The sequence below is a fragment of the Suricata suricatta genome, chromosome 6 (genome assembly GCF_006229205.1).
Source record: "Suricata suricatta isolate VVHF042 chromosome 6, meerkat_22Aug2017_6uvM2_HiC, whole genome shotgun sequence".
NCBI classification, from domain to species: domain Eukaryota; kingdom Metazoa; phylum Chordata; class Mammalia; order Carnivora; family Herpestidae; genus Suricata; species Suricata suricatta.
Window position 1 is genome coordinate 55,031,099 of NC_043705.1, and position 18,634 is coordinate 55,049,732.

General features: G+C 35.4%; 1 protein-coding gene across 3 annotated transcripts in view; it reads right to left on the reverse strand.

Moving 5' to 3' along the window:
• Positions 1-290: 290 nt before the first annotated feature.
• Positions 291-18,634, reverse strand: part of AP3B1 (adaptor related protein complex 3 subunit beta 1) — a 245,805-nt gene continuing 227,461 nt past the window's right edge. Inside the window, exons 25-27 of one of the 3 annotated variants that reach the window (XM_029942469.1) lie at positions 17,928-18,025; positions 12,698-12,836; positions 291-1,010 (exon numbers count right to left, since the gene is read on the reverse strand). In XM_029942469.1, coding sequence (XP_029798329.1) covers positions 857-1,010; positions 12,698-12,836; positions 17,928-18,025 — 391 coding nt within the window. In that variant the 3' untranslated portion in view covers positions 291-856. Of the gene's footprint in view, positions 1,011-12,697; positions 12,837-16,679; positions 16,717-17,927; positions 18,026-18,634 lie in introns of those variants that run through there. The other 2 variants (XM_029942470.1, XM_029942471.1) reach the window with 2 other exon arrangements.

The window sequence follows — 18,634 nt, forward strand, 5'->3', positions numbered from 1 at the left end:
AGGTATAATAGGCCTTATAATATGATCTCTACTAATCACACTTGCACAGAGACATTTTGTTGTACAACATGATGATTTTTGTTATTAAATATGCCAATTTTTTTCTTGGAGTTAACTACTCTGTAACGTAACTAGAAAATCTACCCAGGTTTGAAAGTGGTTTGTCTTTCAATAATAAAACACCTTTAATTGCTTCTTTGCAGAATATAACAAGCTATTTACTTTTAAGACAAATATCAGCATATGAACTTCAGGATTACACAGTTTCTCATTAAAAATGCAAAGACACATGTTATTCATATGCTAGTTTATTATTCAGAGATGATTTCATGATGAGCATGGTCAATAAACAATTACAATACCAGGAAATTCACAGAACAAAATTTTGCAGAGATCTTACCATTTCTGAATTCTAAAAAGTATGCTTTTCCAATTTTCACACACCAAGCTCAGAGGCCATTTAGACTATTTCTAGGCTAATTTTTGCTTACAGTGGGAGGGAGGATGATTTCCAGTGAACTTAAAATGCCCAATTCATGTCCATCGTTGTGGAAAAAGAGAAGGTAGAGGAGAAGGCCAGAAGAAGTAGCAGGACAGAGAAAATGCCACATAGATTCAAGAGTTGAGAAAATTGACAGTAAAATATATGTTCTTTGGTTAGCAAAGCGAAAAGGGGGAAAGTATTGCATACACGATAGATACACACTAGCATTCTAAAGCAGGAGACAAGAATGTCAAGAGTGTATTCTTCCCCCACTGCCAGATGGAAGGGCTATTATTATAAATGAAAGGCAGCAGTAGTGGATGCCAGGCACTTTTGTTGTGTGCCAGATTCTGGAGTCCAGATGTAGGCAGGTTACCCCTGGGACAGGACGGGCTTCAGCTCCCGCAGCAGAACAGAACCGATCACTGTTTTCTCAGTGTTGATGGTGAGCTGTGCTGTGGAGCCTTCCTTCAGTCCCACTGTAACTAGCAGCAACGACCCACTGTGCACAGTTTTAGCTGCAAACCTAAAGGAAAAAAAAAAAAAACAAGAGAGGGAGAGCGAGCTTTTATCATGAGGGAGGAAAAACGGAGATAGCATAAATTCAAATAGGTTTAAAACAGTTCTTTTTTCTCCATAATTTCTTACAGATTCCCTACTGTCAAAAACCTAAAGCCAAGCATTCTTCTGAAAAAAATCAATAAACTGCCCAGCACCAGGCTTACCACAAGCAAGTAATTTTAGTGCATTTTTTGAACAGAACAAGAAAAGGAAGTCTATTTTACTTACTAGTTTGAACAAGAGACTTATGTGAATAATTTTCCATTAATGTGTATTTGGAATCATTCATTTGATATTTAATATTCCACCATGCATAGGGTCATTTAAAATAAACCACTGTATTTTAATTTTTAAAACATCTTAAGAAAAGGCACTTTTCTCAAAGAGCTTGAAATTTTAATTCCTCATATCTGAAAATGATTATGCAAGATTATCCAAATATTCATGCATGGTGAAATATTCAGATTCAGTCTCTAATGTTGATGATGACATGCAACAAAACCACGTGACAGCTAAGAACACCATACTCCCCCTTTTTACGTTTCTTTAAATGTGCAGAACGTTAGATACTTCTTTTTCTTTTAGAATAGACGAAACTTGAGGTCTAAGGCTCCATTACCAAATTCCGAGACATGAAGAATCTACTAATTACATGGAATTAAAAGCAAAACTAGCCTTTTAAGCACTGCAATTGACTGAGAAGCCGTTGGAGGCACAATGAACTTCTGTCAATCCTGCTAATTCATTCTGCACGCACACAGTTGAGCCCCCGAGACGTGAAGGAAGAGGACGGTACCCTCCTAGGCCTCCATTTTCCACATGGAGCATGTTCCACACATTTTGGGTGGGGGAGGGAGGAGGGGGTTTGATTGCAGGGATGACTGGAGAAAAACAAAGTTGCCGCACATGAGCTTTTGAAAACACTAACAAGTGTAGAGCAGGTCTGTGACCTGCTGTGACCCCACTTTGCAGGGCCAATCCCCTTTCCCCTTTCTGTATGACACGTGTCTGAATCTGAGCCATCTGCCTCAATTTGCGCAACATCTTCAGCCACAATGGCACCCAGTTAGCCCTGACAACAGCTCACAATACATAAAAATAAAACTGCCGCGCTGACAGCACGCTGCGGACTATTCAAGAGCAAACCAACTGGTCAGTGTCTCATGTCTGACAATTAGCATGGGCCTTGCGCAGAGCCCGCGGGGTCCTCAGGGATCTGTTTAATTACCATCAACATAAAAGACATAAAAGAGGGAGTTTATCAGGAGACACTCAGAAAAACTTCACTCCCAACTTAATTAAAATATTAGCCACTTAAGCAGGAAGCAGATTCCCTTCAAATGAAAAGTAATTTCTTCTTTGAGTTTTCAAAAATGACATTAAGATCACGTAACACATTTGACTCTTCTTTTTGGAAACCCAGCCAGCCTTTATTTTGACCTGACAGAATCATGAAAATCAGTTTTCCAACAATAATTAGAATAATGACTCAAAAGCAAAACAAATATGCTAATATGAAAATATTATCAACATTTTAAAGTTGCATTTTTAAAGTATAAGCTAGCAGCTTGCTGATAAAGTATGTTAGAAACCTTTGCAGTCATTTATTCGTGTATTTTCTACAAACAGGGAAAGCTCCTCTCTCCAAACACGCTGAAGACTTTAAGGAATCCGACGGAGCAGTTCTTCTACTGTGAGAAGCAAGTGTAAGTAACCGTGTGCTCTCCACGTGTGCACACAAGACCTAAGGAACTGCTTCCTAACTTCATCTTGAAGAGAACACAAACGTCACCAGCCCTAAGATGACTCACTCTCTTTTCTATCACCCCTTAAAAGTTTATGCATTTCTTTTGTCCAAACTTTTGGGGTTCTTCTGCTTCACAGGAGAATCCTGTGTCTGGATTTCTGTTAAACCAGGTCTGTATGTCTGACAAGGGGCTCTACGGTCCTCCTCATTTGTGTAACTTTTCTCCCCACAGATTTGGTCATCACCAAATCTTCATTCAACACATCTTTCAGCAGAGGTCCCTATTTCTGACAGGGTTATAATTATGTAAACAATAGTCTTATTAGTCCCTTTATTTACTTAACACTTGTGCCTTGGGACTGTAGAGAAGGAGATTATGTCTGAATAGGAACACAAAAGCACTTGAATTTCAGCGTTGCAGAGCCCCAAGGCACATTTTATCTCTTTTCTATTAAAAACCTAGAGTCGATGGTATAATGATACAAACTCAGCATATATAAATGTCAATTTTGATGTCAGTATGTTTACAGAGATTAAAATTAGTGTCTTGTACATGTTTTTGAAATCCTATTACCACAGAATTCTCAATACTGTAAAGATTAGGGGCAGGAAAGAAAAGAGGCAGGTGCTTACCCCATAGTGGAAACATGCTAAGCTAATCACCCAGGCCATAAAATCTGCAGGCTGGAGCAAAAGCTCCGGCCTGCTCCCTGGGTCTCTATGTTCGAATGGGCACAAATGGTAGAAGCAATGTTTTAAAGCAGGAGACTAGAAGATCAGATGTTCTGACATTCTCATTTCACAGTTCAAAAAGGATGTATTTAATTGGAACACAGCATGATTACAACTGGTTTGTTTTGGTCCATGAAAAGCAAAGCCCCCCCCCCCCCCCCCCAGTTTATTAATCATTTAATGCCTGAACAGGCTATGCTTTAACATACACTGAAAAGACAGTTATGGGAAGACTACCAGTTAATAAATAACACATAGCTAGCTTTCGGATGTAAGAAACACTGGTTATAAAGACAGGCTGGGTTAAACACTTCTATGCTAAATGTAATGGCTGACATCAAAACCTCTGTGCTTGACCTCAAAGATTAACACTGCGGCAAAACTTCTTCAGAAGACGTGAAGTTTTCCATCAGCACAGTGGTAACTGCAGCTACCACTCATTAAGTGCTTTGTGTAATGGGTCCTTGTTGGATTCTAGGAGGCAGGTTACTGTATCGGTGGGGGACGTGAGGCCCACCGAAGCTGAGACGCCTGCTCAGGGGCACACACACGGCCAGTGAGTGGTTGAGCAGGAATTTGAACCCAAGTACTCTGATTCTAGATCATACGCATTCTCAGTATGTAAATGTACTTTTAATAGTTATTTTTTTAATTAGCAAACAGAAAGATTAGTGTGTTTCTTATTTACCTAATAAGCATATAATCTATTTTTGCTCCAAAAACTTTAAGAGGGAAGATTTTTCCCTTCAAAATGTGTAGCTGAATCTGCACTATTATGTAATTCAAAGCATCTTGACTTGGTGCTTTGTCATAACAACTTTTTAATTTCTGCCTTTAAAAATTTAAACAAACTTAAACATCCCCCACCTCCTGCTCTCTCAAAAGAACACCAGCAATGAAAAATAGAAAACCTTGTTGAATGGAGCTGTAACACAGGAAGGGACTTCTGGGAGGCCAAACAACCTCGAACACCAGTAACATCACAAATGAGACAAATAAGAGGGTGACAGTTAAAGATGTATTGCCTACGTATGATGGGCTCCATGTTATTAAAAGGATACCATCTAGGTATTTTTCATAATTTTTCATTTTCATTCTACCACCAAGCACTCGCTGTTTGTAATCACCAACTGAGAGGGTACAACTGTTTAGATATGTCTATATTTCATTTCATTACATGTCTTTTTGTCTATTATCTCTAGCAACTGACACTTAATCTTTGAAGCCTATAAGAATTCTTAAAAGTAAAGAAAAAGACAAAATAAGCTGCTTGCCAAACCTAAATGAAGACACCACTCTTCTAAAAAAGTTAATTTGTCTTAACTATTGACAGAATTAGGAAAACAGCTCAGATAACAACAACAAATTTGTACAGATTTATTATCTACAACACATGGCCTTATGCCCTCGTGCGCTTAAACCACACTTTTGTTTTTTGTTTTTAGATTTATGACAAGCTGGCTATGGACCATAAATGTTCTTTGTCAGAAGGAAAAGAAATCCTACAACTCAACAGTTTTCACAACTAAAATGTTAACAGGACAACAGGAAATAAAAAATATTTATCTGAGAGGCCGGACCAATCTCCAGGGTATTCATAAGCACAGACATTTTTAAGTAGAATCATATTTGCTACACTTAATGCAACAGCTCTAAGACATGCTTTTTCTTCTCTTGGATAGTCTTCCTGGTTTCTGATTTTTCTATTCTGAGTTCAATTTTCTCGTGTTTTCTGTTCTACTGGTTACCAGAAGCTGTGACAACGACCCACTCAAGCTAAAACTTTTTTTTCCCCCTCTACTGTGTACATGAAGCCTTCAATTACTGCCTGCTGAAGCAGACAGAATCCTATTAGTAAGAAAGACGATCACAAGACGCAGTGCCCTGCCCTAGCTGTATAAAAATAATTAGTCCAAAGTTGACAAATGTGTAATGAAGTCGCACAATGATTATATGTAAGAAATACTGGTTTGAATAAGCCTCCTAACATCAAATACCAAAGCGTCATGATTTGGAGCATTATTTTCCAAAGAATTTAAAATGATAAACCCTTATTGCTTTGTGTAAATACAGAACATTTTAAACAGAGAATTTGTTAAGTTGAAAAAAATTCCATTTTCTTTACTATAAGATAGTATTTTAAACTTAAGCCCATTACACAATTGAAATATTATTGAGGACAAGAAATTACATGATTCAAGTTTAGAGAATTTATCCAAACAATGTGTTTTTCCCTACTATTTAAAAAAAATCAGCCAGCAATACTGTAATGTTTTCCTTTAACACTTTGATGAAAAGAATTAAAATAAAAATATATGCTACCATCATAATTTAAGACTCTATATTCTATTCGAATCTTTAAACATGGTATAAAAAAGGGTTCTCCATACTATCCTGTCATGGACACATTCTCTCTCTTTATAAAGAAAAGCTAAATAAATCCCAGTGCACTTCCTCAAAGAAGACATGAAATATCCCAGTTATTCCAAAGCATTTTTGGTTTGTCTGTTTGGTGGGGGTGGGATGGGATGGGCCTTAACCGAAAACCAAATAATAAAACAAATAAATTCTTACCCCATTCTCTCTGATTCCTTATAAAATTGCCAACCCAGAAGGAAAAATCACCAAGAATACCTCATTTCTACATGAGAACAGTTATATATTCCTATTAGTAAAACTGTTCCATTGCAGAAGATTACCTCACAAATGGTAGAATTAAATAAAACTTAAAGAATGTTTTAAAGCAAAATCAGCAATGCAGTTTGGTTATTTCTGAAATATCCAAATATGCGTTCCGTGTAAAAATTAACTGAGGTCCATATTTGTTTTTCAATGAAATGCTGTTCACAGAGCCTGCAGATCAAAGCAGCAGATAAAAAAGCAGTGCTGCCCTCTAGTGGACAATCACCAACCTGAGCAAGAACTCTGATGTCTAAATAGGTTCCACCAATCTTTAGCCCTTTTTGAGATTCCAAATTGGTCATACAATAGAAAAGACCAAAGCCTGACATCTTTATATTAACAACTCTTTACAAAACATTTTAAGACTGGGGAAATACGGTTACTGTAGTATGAGAGATTATAAAATTAGGGCATCAAGACATGGTTTTCCATTATGGCCCTTCAAAACTACCTGGTATTTAAATATTCCACAGTTACTAAAAGAAAAGAAATAAAACAATAAACAAAAATAATAACCCAAATGTTGAGCAACCTAAGAACAGGAGAAAGGGAAGTATCAAAGACCACCACCAAGAAGTGACTATGCCATTCATGTTTGTAACCCTAGCACTAAGAAAATCTGTCATGAGTCTTCAAAACAACTTGACTGAAGAGTTGCACAATAAACACATTTTTTGATGGAAATGGTAATATATACACCGGTATTTCTCTTATTAATTACCATTAAACATGTATATGATAACAGTGATTCACTGGATGAGTTAAAGGCCTAGAAATGAGACAAGTTGTTCTTTACATGAACTTCAATTAAATAAAAAGATTTTTTATTTTCAACCTGAAACAAATAAACTGTTCTTTAACATGTTGGTAAATTTAAAAAAAAATGTTGGTTAAAAAAACACATGTTGACTGCCAGGTTGCCATGGATACACTGTTCCAATCACAGCAGCAGACTTTCCTAATAGTTAAGGACCTTAGGAACCATAGTAAAACAACATTCATTCTACTAAGACTGTAATTATACACAAGTTATATGTTGTTCAAAACTTGCAAGTTAAAAAAGTGACAGATCCAAACAGATTAATATCTACGGGGCAGGAGGAGGACTGTAAGTACTGAATACAAGTTAATAATGAAAACGGTTCCAGGGTCTTATTGAATAAGCCAAGAACTAAAATAGAATCATGGCAGAGACAAGGCTTTCTGTTTTCACTCAAATTAGCACATTTTTCCCCTAACAGCGTCAATTTGTTGTTCATGAAAAGGCAAAACGAGTAGGTAGTCTGACAGTTCTTTTGAACACCACGTTACTGAACGTCAGAAAGGCCAGAGACTGGGTTAAAATGTGAAATGGCTGAGACTGCTGAAAGACAAACTCTTCCTTGGGGTCTAGGACCGTCACACAGACAGGACGGCAATACACTGATATGATCAACAACATACTCCTGCCGGAGCACAACAGCATGGCTGTAAGAAAAAACATCAAACATCTTGTCTATTAGCATCCCTTAATAATTAATCTATAAAAAGAAAATGCATAAACATAGGAAAAATACACTTTAAAATGTGTCACGTGGCTGCCATTAATTAACTCCTGATAATTCAAGGCAGTCTCAAACTGTACACTATGGAACATTATTGGCCGTATGACCGCTTGGACTACTGGCTAAAATGCAGATTCCTGGGCTCTACCTCAGATGTACCAAATCTGAGCCCTTTATGTATGAGTCTTAGGAATCTGAATTTTACACAAACCTCCCATAGAATTCTTTTGTACAGGAAAACCTTAAAGATTTTGGAGCTATATATTTTTAGATCTCTGCTGTTTGGTCACTGTATATTAGTACTTTTATCAGAGGACAAGCAATGTAATTAAGCAAACGCCAAGTCAGTTTCTAAGTTTGAATACAAACCTGTCATAAACCCTTACTTGACTTCTTTCTCAGAGGAACACAAGAAATTTTTCCTGGTCCTGGATATACCTAGGATTCCCACTGTTAGTCTAATTCTCCTCCCCTAAACACATTAAATATGGACATGTTCCCTTTGTAGTCCATACATATACTGGTTTACTGCTATTCATACTTCCCTTTGTATATTTTATTTATGTATCAGTTTATTAGTACTATCTTAATATGTTCACAATGCATAAAATCTCACATATTTTAATATAAATATCTAAAATAGGACATGAAGATATTCAACTGCATTGAATAAATGTCTTTTGATGAGTTTTAAATTTTCATTTCTGTATTATCCATTATCTGGAAAATAACCGATTTGACCGTAACTCTGTAGATCTTAATGGGATGATTTTTGTTTTCAAAGAGTAGCCTTTTTAATCACCAAGTACCACAAAATTGAAAGCAAAGTTAATCGAGCCTTTCAATAGTATGGTTGTTGGCTTTCTGATACTATTGCTCATTTAGAAATTCAAAAGCACATGTCATATAATCTAACAGTAGATATACTTTCTCACTGATCTTGAAAAGTAGTTAATTAGACAAGAAATGTTCCTGGGTTTTGAAATGAATTCCATAAAACCTGTGCTCCTTTAATTGGCTTTTTCTTAATGGAAGCCATTTTATGTTGATATGTAGGAACCATATTCTACTATGTATTCAATTAAAATTTCTACTTTACACTATTACACACTTCTGCATATTAATGAAGGTGCCCTTTTTCTTAGGTATTTCTTATATTAAGTGTTTTTTAACTTAGCATTTAATGTAAAACCTATTCAAATTTTAAAAGCAATCGGAATAAATTATTCTAAAATGTTTTTCATACTTTTTTTTTTAAAAGCAATCGTAAATCAATTGCTACTGGTAGATACAAGAATGGCTTTGGTCCTACTCTTCATTAACTCAAAAAAACAATCATCACATAAGAATAAAGGAGTTGCTCAAAAAACTCACAGGGGTTTCCATTTTATCAACAATTAAATAATATATAAGTTTAGATACATAAACTCAATTCCACAGGATAACAGAATACTGAGCACTACAGTTAAAAACATGAACACAACTCATAAACAAGTACACTGTCAATTTCTGTTATCATAATATAAAAAGTAATGCTATTTCATTTTAAATGGCATTAAGAAAGGCACTGGTACTGATTTGACTAACAACTGTTCTGTTCATTTTTGTTTTGTTACTGAGTATAAAAGAATGACAAAAAATGTTGCATATGCAGGATGATAATTTTTAACAATTTCTGTAAGAAAACTACAAGTAACTCTGTTTATTATTTCTAAAATTTCTAAAATCTAAAACATTAATATAGCCATACTTTAACTATAAGAGCAAATGTAAAATATTTTCAATGACATATAATGAGACTTGTGAGGCAAATTAAACAGAACAATCTAATCTTAATTATATATAGGCATTTTTTTTCATTTTTGACCCTGTAGTAACTTGGGCTCCTCCCCCAAGTTACAGAGCCAAACACCAGGCTGCTGATCATACAGCTGGATTACAAAAGGGTCAAGACATTGTGGATGTGTGTGAGGACCACGAACATGAAGTCTGAGGGTGATCTATGCATTGCAAAGCCAGATATAAATGGTTCTTAGCTGTGTCTCCCCTGCATTAGTACAGATAACTGAGAATTGTCTATAATTTAATCACCCGAACAGACATTAAGTTCCAGGCTACCAAGACAAGTTACAGGCAAACTATGCTTTAATAAAAATTGCACAACTGTGCTAAGTATCTTTCTTAGTCTGTTTCCCAACAGGAAGGTAGCATTTGTATTAGATGGCTTTCAGAAGGCAGATTGGCTATTTTCTTCTAAGAAACAAAAATCTGGAAACCTGCCATCACTTTCAGAAAATTTAACCCACATATAAAACAAAAACAAAAAAGAAATTAGAAGTTCCAACATAAATAAGGGCTACCATATGTCTTTTTGTATATTATAGAAGAACATATTAAAACAAGACTGAAGTTTTGCTGGATACTAGATGTGTCAGTATCATAATTTTATACTGCACAAGCTAAAAGTTATAGTTGATGCATGATATTTTGGTGTTTCAGTAATTTCAGTAATTCAAAAGATCCATAAATAAAACAGAGCAACTTCTGCTAAAGAAAATCACCCAGAAGAGTAAAAAGAAGTACTTAAAGCAGAAAACAACTGGGGTGCCTGGATGGCTCAGTTGGTCAAGCGTCTGACTTTGGCTCAGGTCACGATCTCATAGTTGGTGAGTTAGAGCCCCAAGTTGGTTTCTGTGCTGATAGCTCAGAGCCTGAAGCCTGCGTCAGATTCTGTGTCTCCTGAACTCTCTGCCCCTCCTCCTCTCTCTCAAAAATAAATAATCATGAAAAAAAAATAAAGCAGAAAATAATTACAACAGGAAAACTCAGAACCAAAATATTTTCATTGAAAAGGCTTCTGTTCACTTTCCCCTGTACTGAATAGCATTCACTGTTAAGTTGTATTTGCATGGTGTTGCCAGTGTGATGATCTAATATCCATTTTAGTATTTTATCATCACCCTATGTGAGATAGATGGGGCTTGTCAGAAATTAAGAAATGGAAGCATCAGAACTCTTAAAGAACTTAATTAAGGACCTTTCTCTAAAAACAAAACAAAACAAAACAGGCACCTGAGTGGCTCAGCTGGTTAAGCGTCGGACTTGAGCTCAGGTCATGATCTTGCTGTTCATGAATTCGAGCCCTGTGTCCAGCTCCATGCTGACAGCTCAGAGCTTCAAGCCTGCTTTGCATTTTGTGTCTCCCTCTCTCTCTGCCCCTTCCCCGGTCACATTCTGTCTCTTCCAGAAATAAATAATTAACATTAAAAAATTACAAAAAAACAAAAACAAAAAATAGGGTAAATTTGTTTTTTGACTAGCACATGTAGTCTTCACTCTGTCACAATTAGATGAAGATAGGCAACTATGAATGATGGCAAATCAAAACTTGAACTCGGCTCTTCTGAAGTCAAGACCAATGTTCTTCCATAGATAACACAGAATTTCATTTCAATATCTCTACTTTTCTGTGCCACCCCTTTCCAAACAGATAAAGATCGTAAAGCCCACAAGGAGAACTTATAACTTGCCCCAGACTACCAAGCCCAATAATGGCAGTGAGAAGCCTAAAACCCAGATCAACTGTAGCACTTTGTAAGAAGCCTTTCTTACCCTGCATGAACTTAAAACAATTTTTTAAAAGATTTTATTTTTAAGTAATCTCTATACCCAACATGGGGCTGGAATTTATAACCCTGAGACCAAGAGTTGCATGCTCTACTGATTGAGCCAGTCAGGCTCCCCTACAAAAATTTTTTTAAGATCTGAAGGTATTCTCTTTGATTTTAAATTTACTTTCTATACACATACATAGAGGGAAAAGTATGCCATTGACAGTAGGATGGCAGAGGAATTAAAGATGGAATTAATGAATTCCTTCAAGCTACTAGAGGACTAAGTAACAACTGCAAGTTTAAGGGGATCATTTTTATCTTTAATTTAATTCAAGCCACTGCGCACATAAGATCACAAGGAGGGCAACCACATTAATCACATTCTCTGGTACCTTTAAGGACAAATGACTTGGATGTCATGCTTCAGCTGCTCAGGGGTGAAGATATTCCTGGTCTAAGGGTCGCCTGGGTGGCTCAGTTGGTTAAGAGTCTGACTTCGGCTCAGGTCAAGATCTCATAGTTCGTGGGTTCGAGCCCCGCATCGGGCTCTGTGCTGGCATCTAGCTCAGAGCCTGGAGCCTGTCTTCTGATTCTGTGTCTCCCTCTCTCTCTGACCTTCTCCTGTTCATGCTCTCTCTCTCTCTCTCTCTAAAATAAATAAAAACAGTAAAAAAAAAAAAAAAAGATATTCCTGGTCTAAGATATAGAAGCTGCATTTGGCCCTATATTGTATTTTTTTTAGCAGCTCCTTATTACTGGAAGCAGCCTTAAGGGACTGCTGTACACAGGAACTATGAACACAGGACCCAAACTTCCTCTGTTTCAAGTAAATAAGTCCAACTCCATTGCTTTGTATAACAGGTCTTCCTGGAAATCCACAGAATCTGGTGAAATAGGCTAAATTTTCAACCATCTCTTACAAAAGGTACCTTTGCAAATCACCAAGCTATTATAAAATGCAAGTACGCTGCCTGTATCTTGCAGGACAGTACAACCCAGTATATTAAGGACTGCATAAAATAGGGAAGAGAGTCTTAACACAAACCAACAATCAAATATCTCATCAGAAACAATGGGAGGGGAGCGACTGGCCGACTCAGGGGGTAGAGTATGTGACTCTTGATCTCAGAGATTTAAGTTTGAACCCCATAATGGGTGTAGAGATCACTTAAATAAAATCTTAAAAATAAAAAGAAACAAAGAGAGGGGGTTAAATATGTGTTTAGGCATTATTATTTTCAAGGAAAACTATGAACTTAAAATTCTATATTTATATGTGTCTATTATACATATATATACAAGTTATCTCCACATCACATGCTGGTGAACCTACCTGTGTATGTGATCTTGGCCAGAAGGGACTACACCTACATTGGCTACATCTACAACCTTCTGAAGGATCACAGAGGGAGTGAAATTCTGGGGTGCAGCAATGATTACAGTAGAAGTTTCATTCATTCCTGTTAGCATTCCTGTAAGAGCAAAAGAAGGCTCCCTCTTACTCATGAAAATTACATGAAAACCATTTCAAGCTCATAGACAAAATTTAAAAACTTAAAACACCCACTTCAGAATATACTTTTCAAGATAATTATCATAGAATTAAAATAGTTGCAAATGTTATAAAAATTGTTTTAATCCTTTTTGTGCAGGGAAGCAAGTAAAAATGCAGTGGAACATCACCCTTAATAAATGTGATTTTTCAATACTCTAAGATGTAAATGCAGAATCACAAAGATTCTATTCAATTTCAGTCCCTTTAAAATATACTCAATTAATTTGGACTATGTCAACTGTTTAAGCTTTTACTTTGGAAGAATTTTTATTCCTCTCCTTTTCATTCAGAGATCTCTCTTGCCAAATGTTGCCTGTGTACAAATCAAAATGAGTCTGGAATAACTAGCAACATTACCTGATGAATGGCCTCAACTGATGGATCAAAGTTGTCTCAGCAGTGACTGAAAGTCACTGAATAGTTACGTGGTTGTAAAAAATGCACACGTAGCTAAGCAGCTATACGTAGTGATAATAGTACTTGCTTAGTGAATGGAGCTATAGAGTTAATTAAAAGACACCAACTGAAATTTCTGAAGCATAACATTTGGAAACAAAGGGAAAAATGTGAATGGAAAAACCTTAAATTCTAGAGACGTTTTAAATCAGTATTTAAGAAAACAAAACAAGTTAAGCAAGATCGGGAACAAAAATCCTAATACTGAATTTTCATATGACCTGCCATTAATGTCAGAATCTCATGTAACAATCAATGTTCAATAGATAAATTCAGTAACATACCAAACACTTCAAACAAATAGTGAGATTTAGTACCTGGGTTAAAAAAAAAAAAACCAAAATAATTAAAATAAATGCCACCTATTTGGACCTGTGATGTAAGTCATCGACACCTAATGGTATCCAGTAAAAGCAATAATCTTTTGAGACATTTGGTATGTGCACAATAGTTTACAAAATTTATGAAAATGGCGAAATTTGATTTTATGTTTTCAAAGGGCCCTGAATCTTCAGGGCTATGTATTTAATCCAGTTATTTATCGCAAATGCAACCTGAAATTTACAAGAACCCCTATGATTAGCAGCATGAAGACACAAGAGCCTAATACTGTAAAACGACTTCTCTAAGCTTTTAACAAAGAGCAGTTTTTACTAACCACTTTCAAACTCGGGGACACTATGTTTTGTTTTAGACTGTTTAACTTCAATACTGGGCAAAAGCTTTAAAAATTACATAAGCAGTCAAACACTGCTTTTAAGTAAAGCACAGTGGCTGCTGACATAACACTGCTGAGAGATGTGTGTACTCATTTAGGATTTAAACCTTCTCCATTAAGCTCTATTGAAGAGCAACTGCTGAATAAATGAATGCAACTATGTTTATGTTAAAAGCCTGTTTCCCCGCAGCATGTAATTAAAGGAAATGTTGTACAAAGCCAGTACTTTTGTCAAGCTCCTGTAAATGGAAAGATGGATAGCACTCAGAGAAGTGAATGCATTGCTTCATATTTAACCTTAACACTCTTGTCATTAATGGTTTGTCTAACGTGGTCTATAAAAGACAAGGTACTGCTCCATTGAAGTAAAATTTAAAAAATCAACTAAACCATGCTTTTCAGAACAGAAGATTCATTATCGTCAGCTAATGTATTGGCATAAAGCAAAGTAACATCCTATCAAGTAAGGCACACATTCAATCTGCCTTCCCACCCCCCTTTAGTTTTAACTCATGCTGTTTTATTGTTATAGGCAATTTGTACCACTCAGCATGACAGTGTAAACTGAATCAAGATTAATTTACATGCAAAAGAACACTTAGGAGAGCAGCATGGTAAGCAAATGTATTGTCTCGATTGCTGAGGTGGAAAAAGAACCTGGAAAGAAAAAAAGGTGCTCTAATTAAGGGGCATCAAATATGATTGCTTGTGGTAGTTAAGGGCCAGAAAATAGTAAATGTCTGACCATTTAAAGAATTAGCATCTTGCTAGCTAGGAAACCATAAGATGGATGCATAAATCATAATAAAATTAAGTAAACATTCTAGGTTTCTTAAACCAGAGATTTTTCTAAATGAAAATATATCAGGCATTCTCAAATTAACGAGAAAGAAAAATATGCCAAGGTATCATTAAAAGTTTCTCCTCTAAAACACAGACATTAGATACTATATAGTCTGCTTATACATAAAAAAGGTAAAAGTCACCAGGAAAATATTTTAAAATTGTCAGACTATAGAATTTGTTGCTTCATTAGAATTTATCTAAATTTTGGAGAGGCAGTGGACAGAGTACTTAATTTAGGGTAATCAGCTGTCATTAACTGCTAAAATGTAGACCACATAATATAAGAAAGTAAAAGTAAATTTTTTCCCCTAAGTTTTAGACTTCCAATTTAATTCATAAGAAGAAAATGAGTAAGAGGAGGCAGTTTGGAATAGCCAGCTTACATCTCTTCCTCAAGAAACCAAATTTTTAAGAGAGGATCTCATGTTATTTACAGTACTGAAATCATCCCACAGCTAGATTATTAACTGCAATGCTCAAAACTGATAGCAATGAAAAGAAATCATGCTTCTGATTTAGAGTTCCTAATATGAGTATTATAGGTAAGTTCCATATATAGGATGGGCCACTCTTTCTTTAAGCATTTTGACTACCAACCTTATAAACATGCACATTTACCCATGGATTTTAAATGCAACAACTGAGGGAAAATGACAGGTCAGGCTTCATATTAAAAATAAAACCTTTTCATTAAATAAGTATTAATCTAGTATGTACAATTTGTTGGAAGCATTCTTGTTTAATACTGTACAAACTTTTAAATTATACATGCCTTTAGTATAAAAATAGAAATGTATTCCTCATGCTTTTTATTTATAATTTTTCTAGTTAAATCATAATTAATGCATTTAATGCACTTCTTGAGTCTTAAAATATATGCCCTGTGAAATGAGATAGTAAGTATCTATGTTCATTTTATTTACATTAGAGAAATTATATAATGTAATGTATGCATGTGTAATGACACACACAGGTACTTAAATTTATTGGTATTTTACCATCCAGACGTTTGCACTGATAAAATGTGAGGAAATGGATGTTTATTTTGATTGAAGATTTTTCAGCTAGGGAGTCCTTTCTAGGTATCATTTGTTGAAATAAGCTAAGGTCTTCCTAGAGGAGTATAAAAAACAAGTACATGTGTAAAGTTGAGAATTGAGACCTCGATTACCAAACCAGCTGAAATCTCTAACTAAAAAGATGCTATTGAAAAGACTCTTTAAAGCCGTGGTAAATTTGCCAGCATCAAGTCCCATATCAAAGAATGAATTCAGGAAGACAGAAAGAATGATACAGAAATGCCAAGAGACTTACAAGGATTTACAAATACTTCATATAAACAAATTTTCAAATAGCTTTATTCAGAGTAGCCTTTCTGCTCTATTAAACACAGCAAACAGCTGCCAGATTTATTCAGACAAATAATCAACAACCATAGAAGTAAAATGGCAGAAGAAAAAGGAATTTTGGCAACAAGTCCACAGAGGACCACAGCTGTTCTCCACGAGCACCTCTCTCACACGCCTACGGTTCTATATGGCTAGTCAGGGAAAATCCCTCGGTCACAGCCGAGCAAAGAACACTTCATCGAAATATCAAGTATTCTAAACCAAAGCTGAGGGATAGGAAAGGCATACGATAATCAGCTGCTTTAGATATACTTTAGCTGCACTTAAAAAAAAAAATCCCCTTAACAGTAGAGGTGCCAGAGCCTTATTCAGTCCCTTGTGTGCCACTCACCTGGGTCTGCTGGGCAGGTGTAAAGCAGAGAGGCAGGCTTTAGCCAGCAAAGGGTAAGAATAGCAAATGTAAGCATCAATTCGTCAGCAGAAATATAAAATCATAAAATCACAAAGGTGTTTTTCTACTACATCAGTAATCAACTTCCAAGATAACCAAATGCAAACAGGGATTTATCATCCTTTTTTTCTTATCACTTAAGGCAGAAATAAAGAAAAGTATTAATTTACAGTCTTGTATGAAATTTTCTTTGTGAGATTCTTCTACAACAGGTTTCTTGGACCCCGTGGGCGGCAATGGCTTACAGAAAAAAAACCTTTGGCACTGTAATGACACAGTGCTAGGAAGCATGTGTTTCTCCTTAGGCGTAGATATCTGTATGTGCCCAGTACTTTCTGGAAGCATGACAGATAGGATTTAATGATCTCAAAATGAAGGAATCTTTGTATGATAACCCCTTTAGAGAGAAAAATAGACTACCTTCACAAAAACTTTACTACTATGTGACTATACCACTTAGATATGTCCAGTTCTGTATTATCTTTAATTAAACAAACTCAGTTATTTCTCCTTATTCATACAAGAAAATAAAATTTATTTTTATTAATAGGTACACTGGGACTCTGGGGCAAGCACAACATATTAATATTTTCATTCTGCAGAAAATATTTTCTTTTTAAGTCCATCTTTTATAGTATTTCAGCTCTGATATAGGCTGGCATCATAGCACTTCTTTACTACAGATCAGGCCAAAAGAAAATGGAGGTATTTTAATGCTATAATTAGGACTTTATCTTGAAGGGTGAGGCACTCCCAAGTGTGCAGGGAAAAATAAGTAAGTGGGACATGAAAAACAGTTCTATAGTGAAAGAAAATATAGAGGCCTAACGTTTATAGTGGCAGAACTTCAGTTAAGTCTCAAATCCCTCACATTTTCACTAACACAAAACACAAGAGCACATCATTAGGTTGACAAACCTACAACTCCCAGAAATGAAAAGTTAATTAAGAATCAATTTATTATTTTAAAGACATATTAATCAATTTTCAAGTATGCCAGGGATACAGACAAACATATACTTTCAAGGTTATTTTATAGAAGCAAAGGATTAGGAAAAACTGGAAGATTATGCACTGACCTCTGTTAATGGCTATGTATATGTGGTAATTTATTTTAGAGACCAGCCGGAAGAATGAGCACATATTATTTGGGATGTCAATTTCTAGTAAACTGTAGTAATCTCTCACCTTGCTCTTTCTTAAAATCTTTCTCTGACATGGCCACAGGTAAAAGCAGCTCTCCAACAGGTGGCTGAATGCTAACATTGAAGCAATCATCCTTGGTACTAAGAGAAAAACACATAAAAGCTGATCAAATGCTTAATAAATAAATATTTTCCTTAGTACTATGCAGTTAAACAGATGTAATTAAAGCATACGCCAGCATATAAAGTATAAGATCTTCTTGATTTAACTAGCACAGCTAAAAATTTCTCAACACTGTTTTCAGAGAAATACATCAGTTATCTCAATTAGAAAACACATTTTTTTAACAAAAATATGCGGTTATCATAAATACACCCTTTAATGTTGAACTTTTAAAAATAGGTGAGCATGAAGGGTACACACACCCACCACGATCAGAGAACACTTCATGCAACTTGTAGAGAAGTAATATTTTCTTTTTACTTTACATGCTTAAAGTGTACAAAATGGAGTACTTTAGTCTTAAATTGTTAGGATCTCTTTTTAAAAATATTAGTTTAGTAAAAAATAAAATGGAGTGACCTTACTATGTTTAGATATATACTAATAAAATGATGCCTCATCTGCAAACTTGCTTTTTAAAACAAAAACTCTTATTTTTTGATAGTGTTATTCATTAACATTAAAAAAATTTTTTTCTTAATGTTTTATTTTGAGAGAGAGACAGAGTGCCAGCAGGAAGGGGGCAG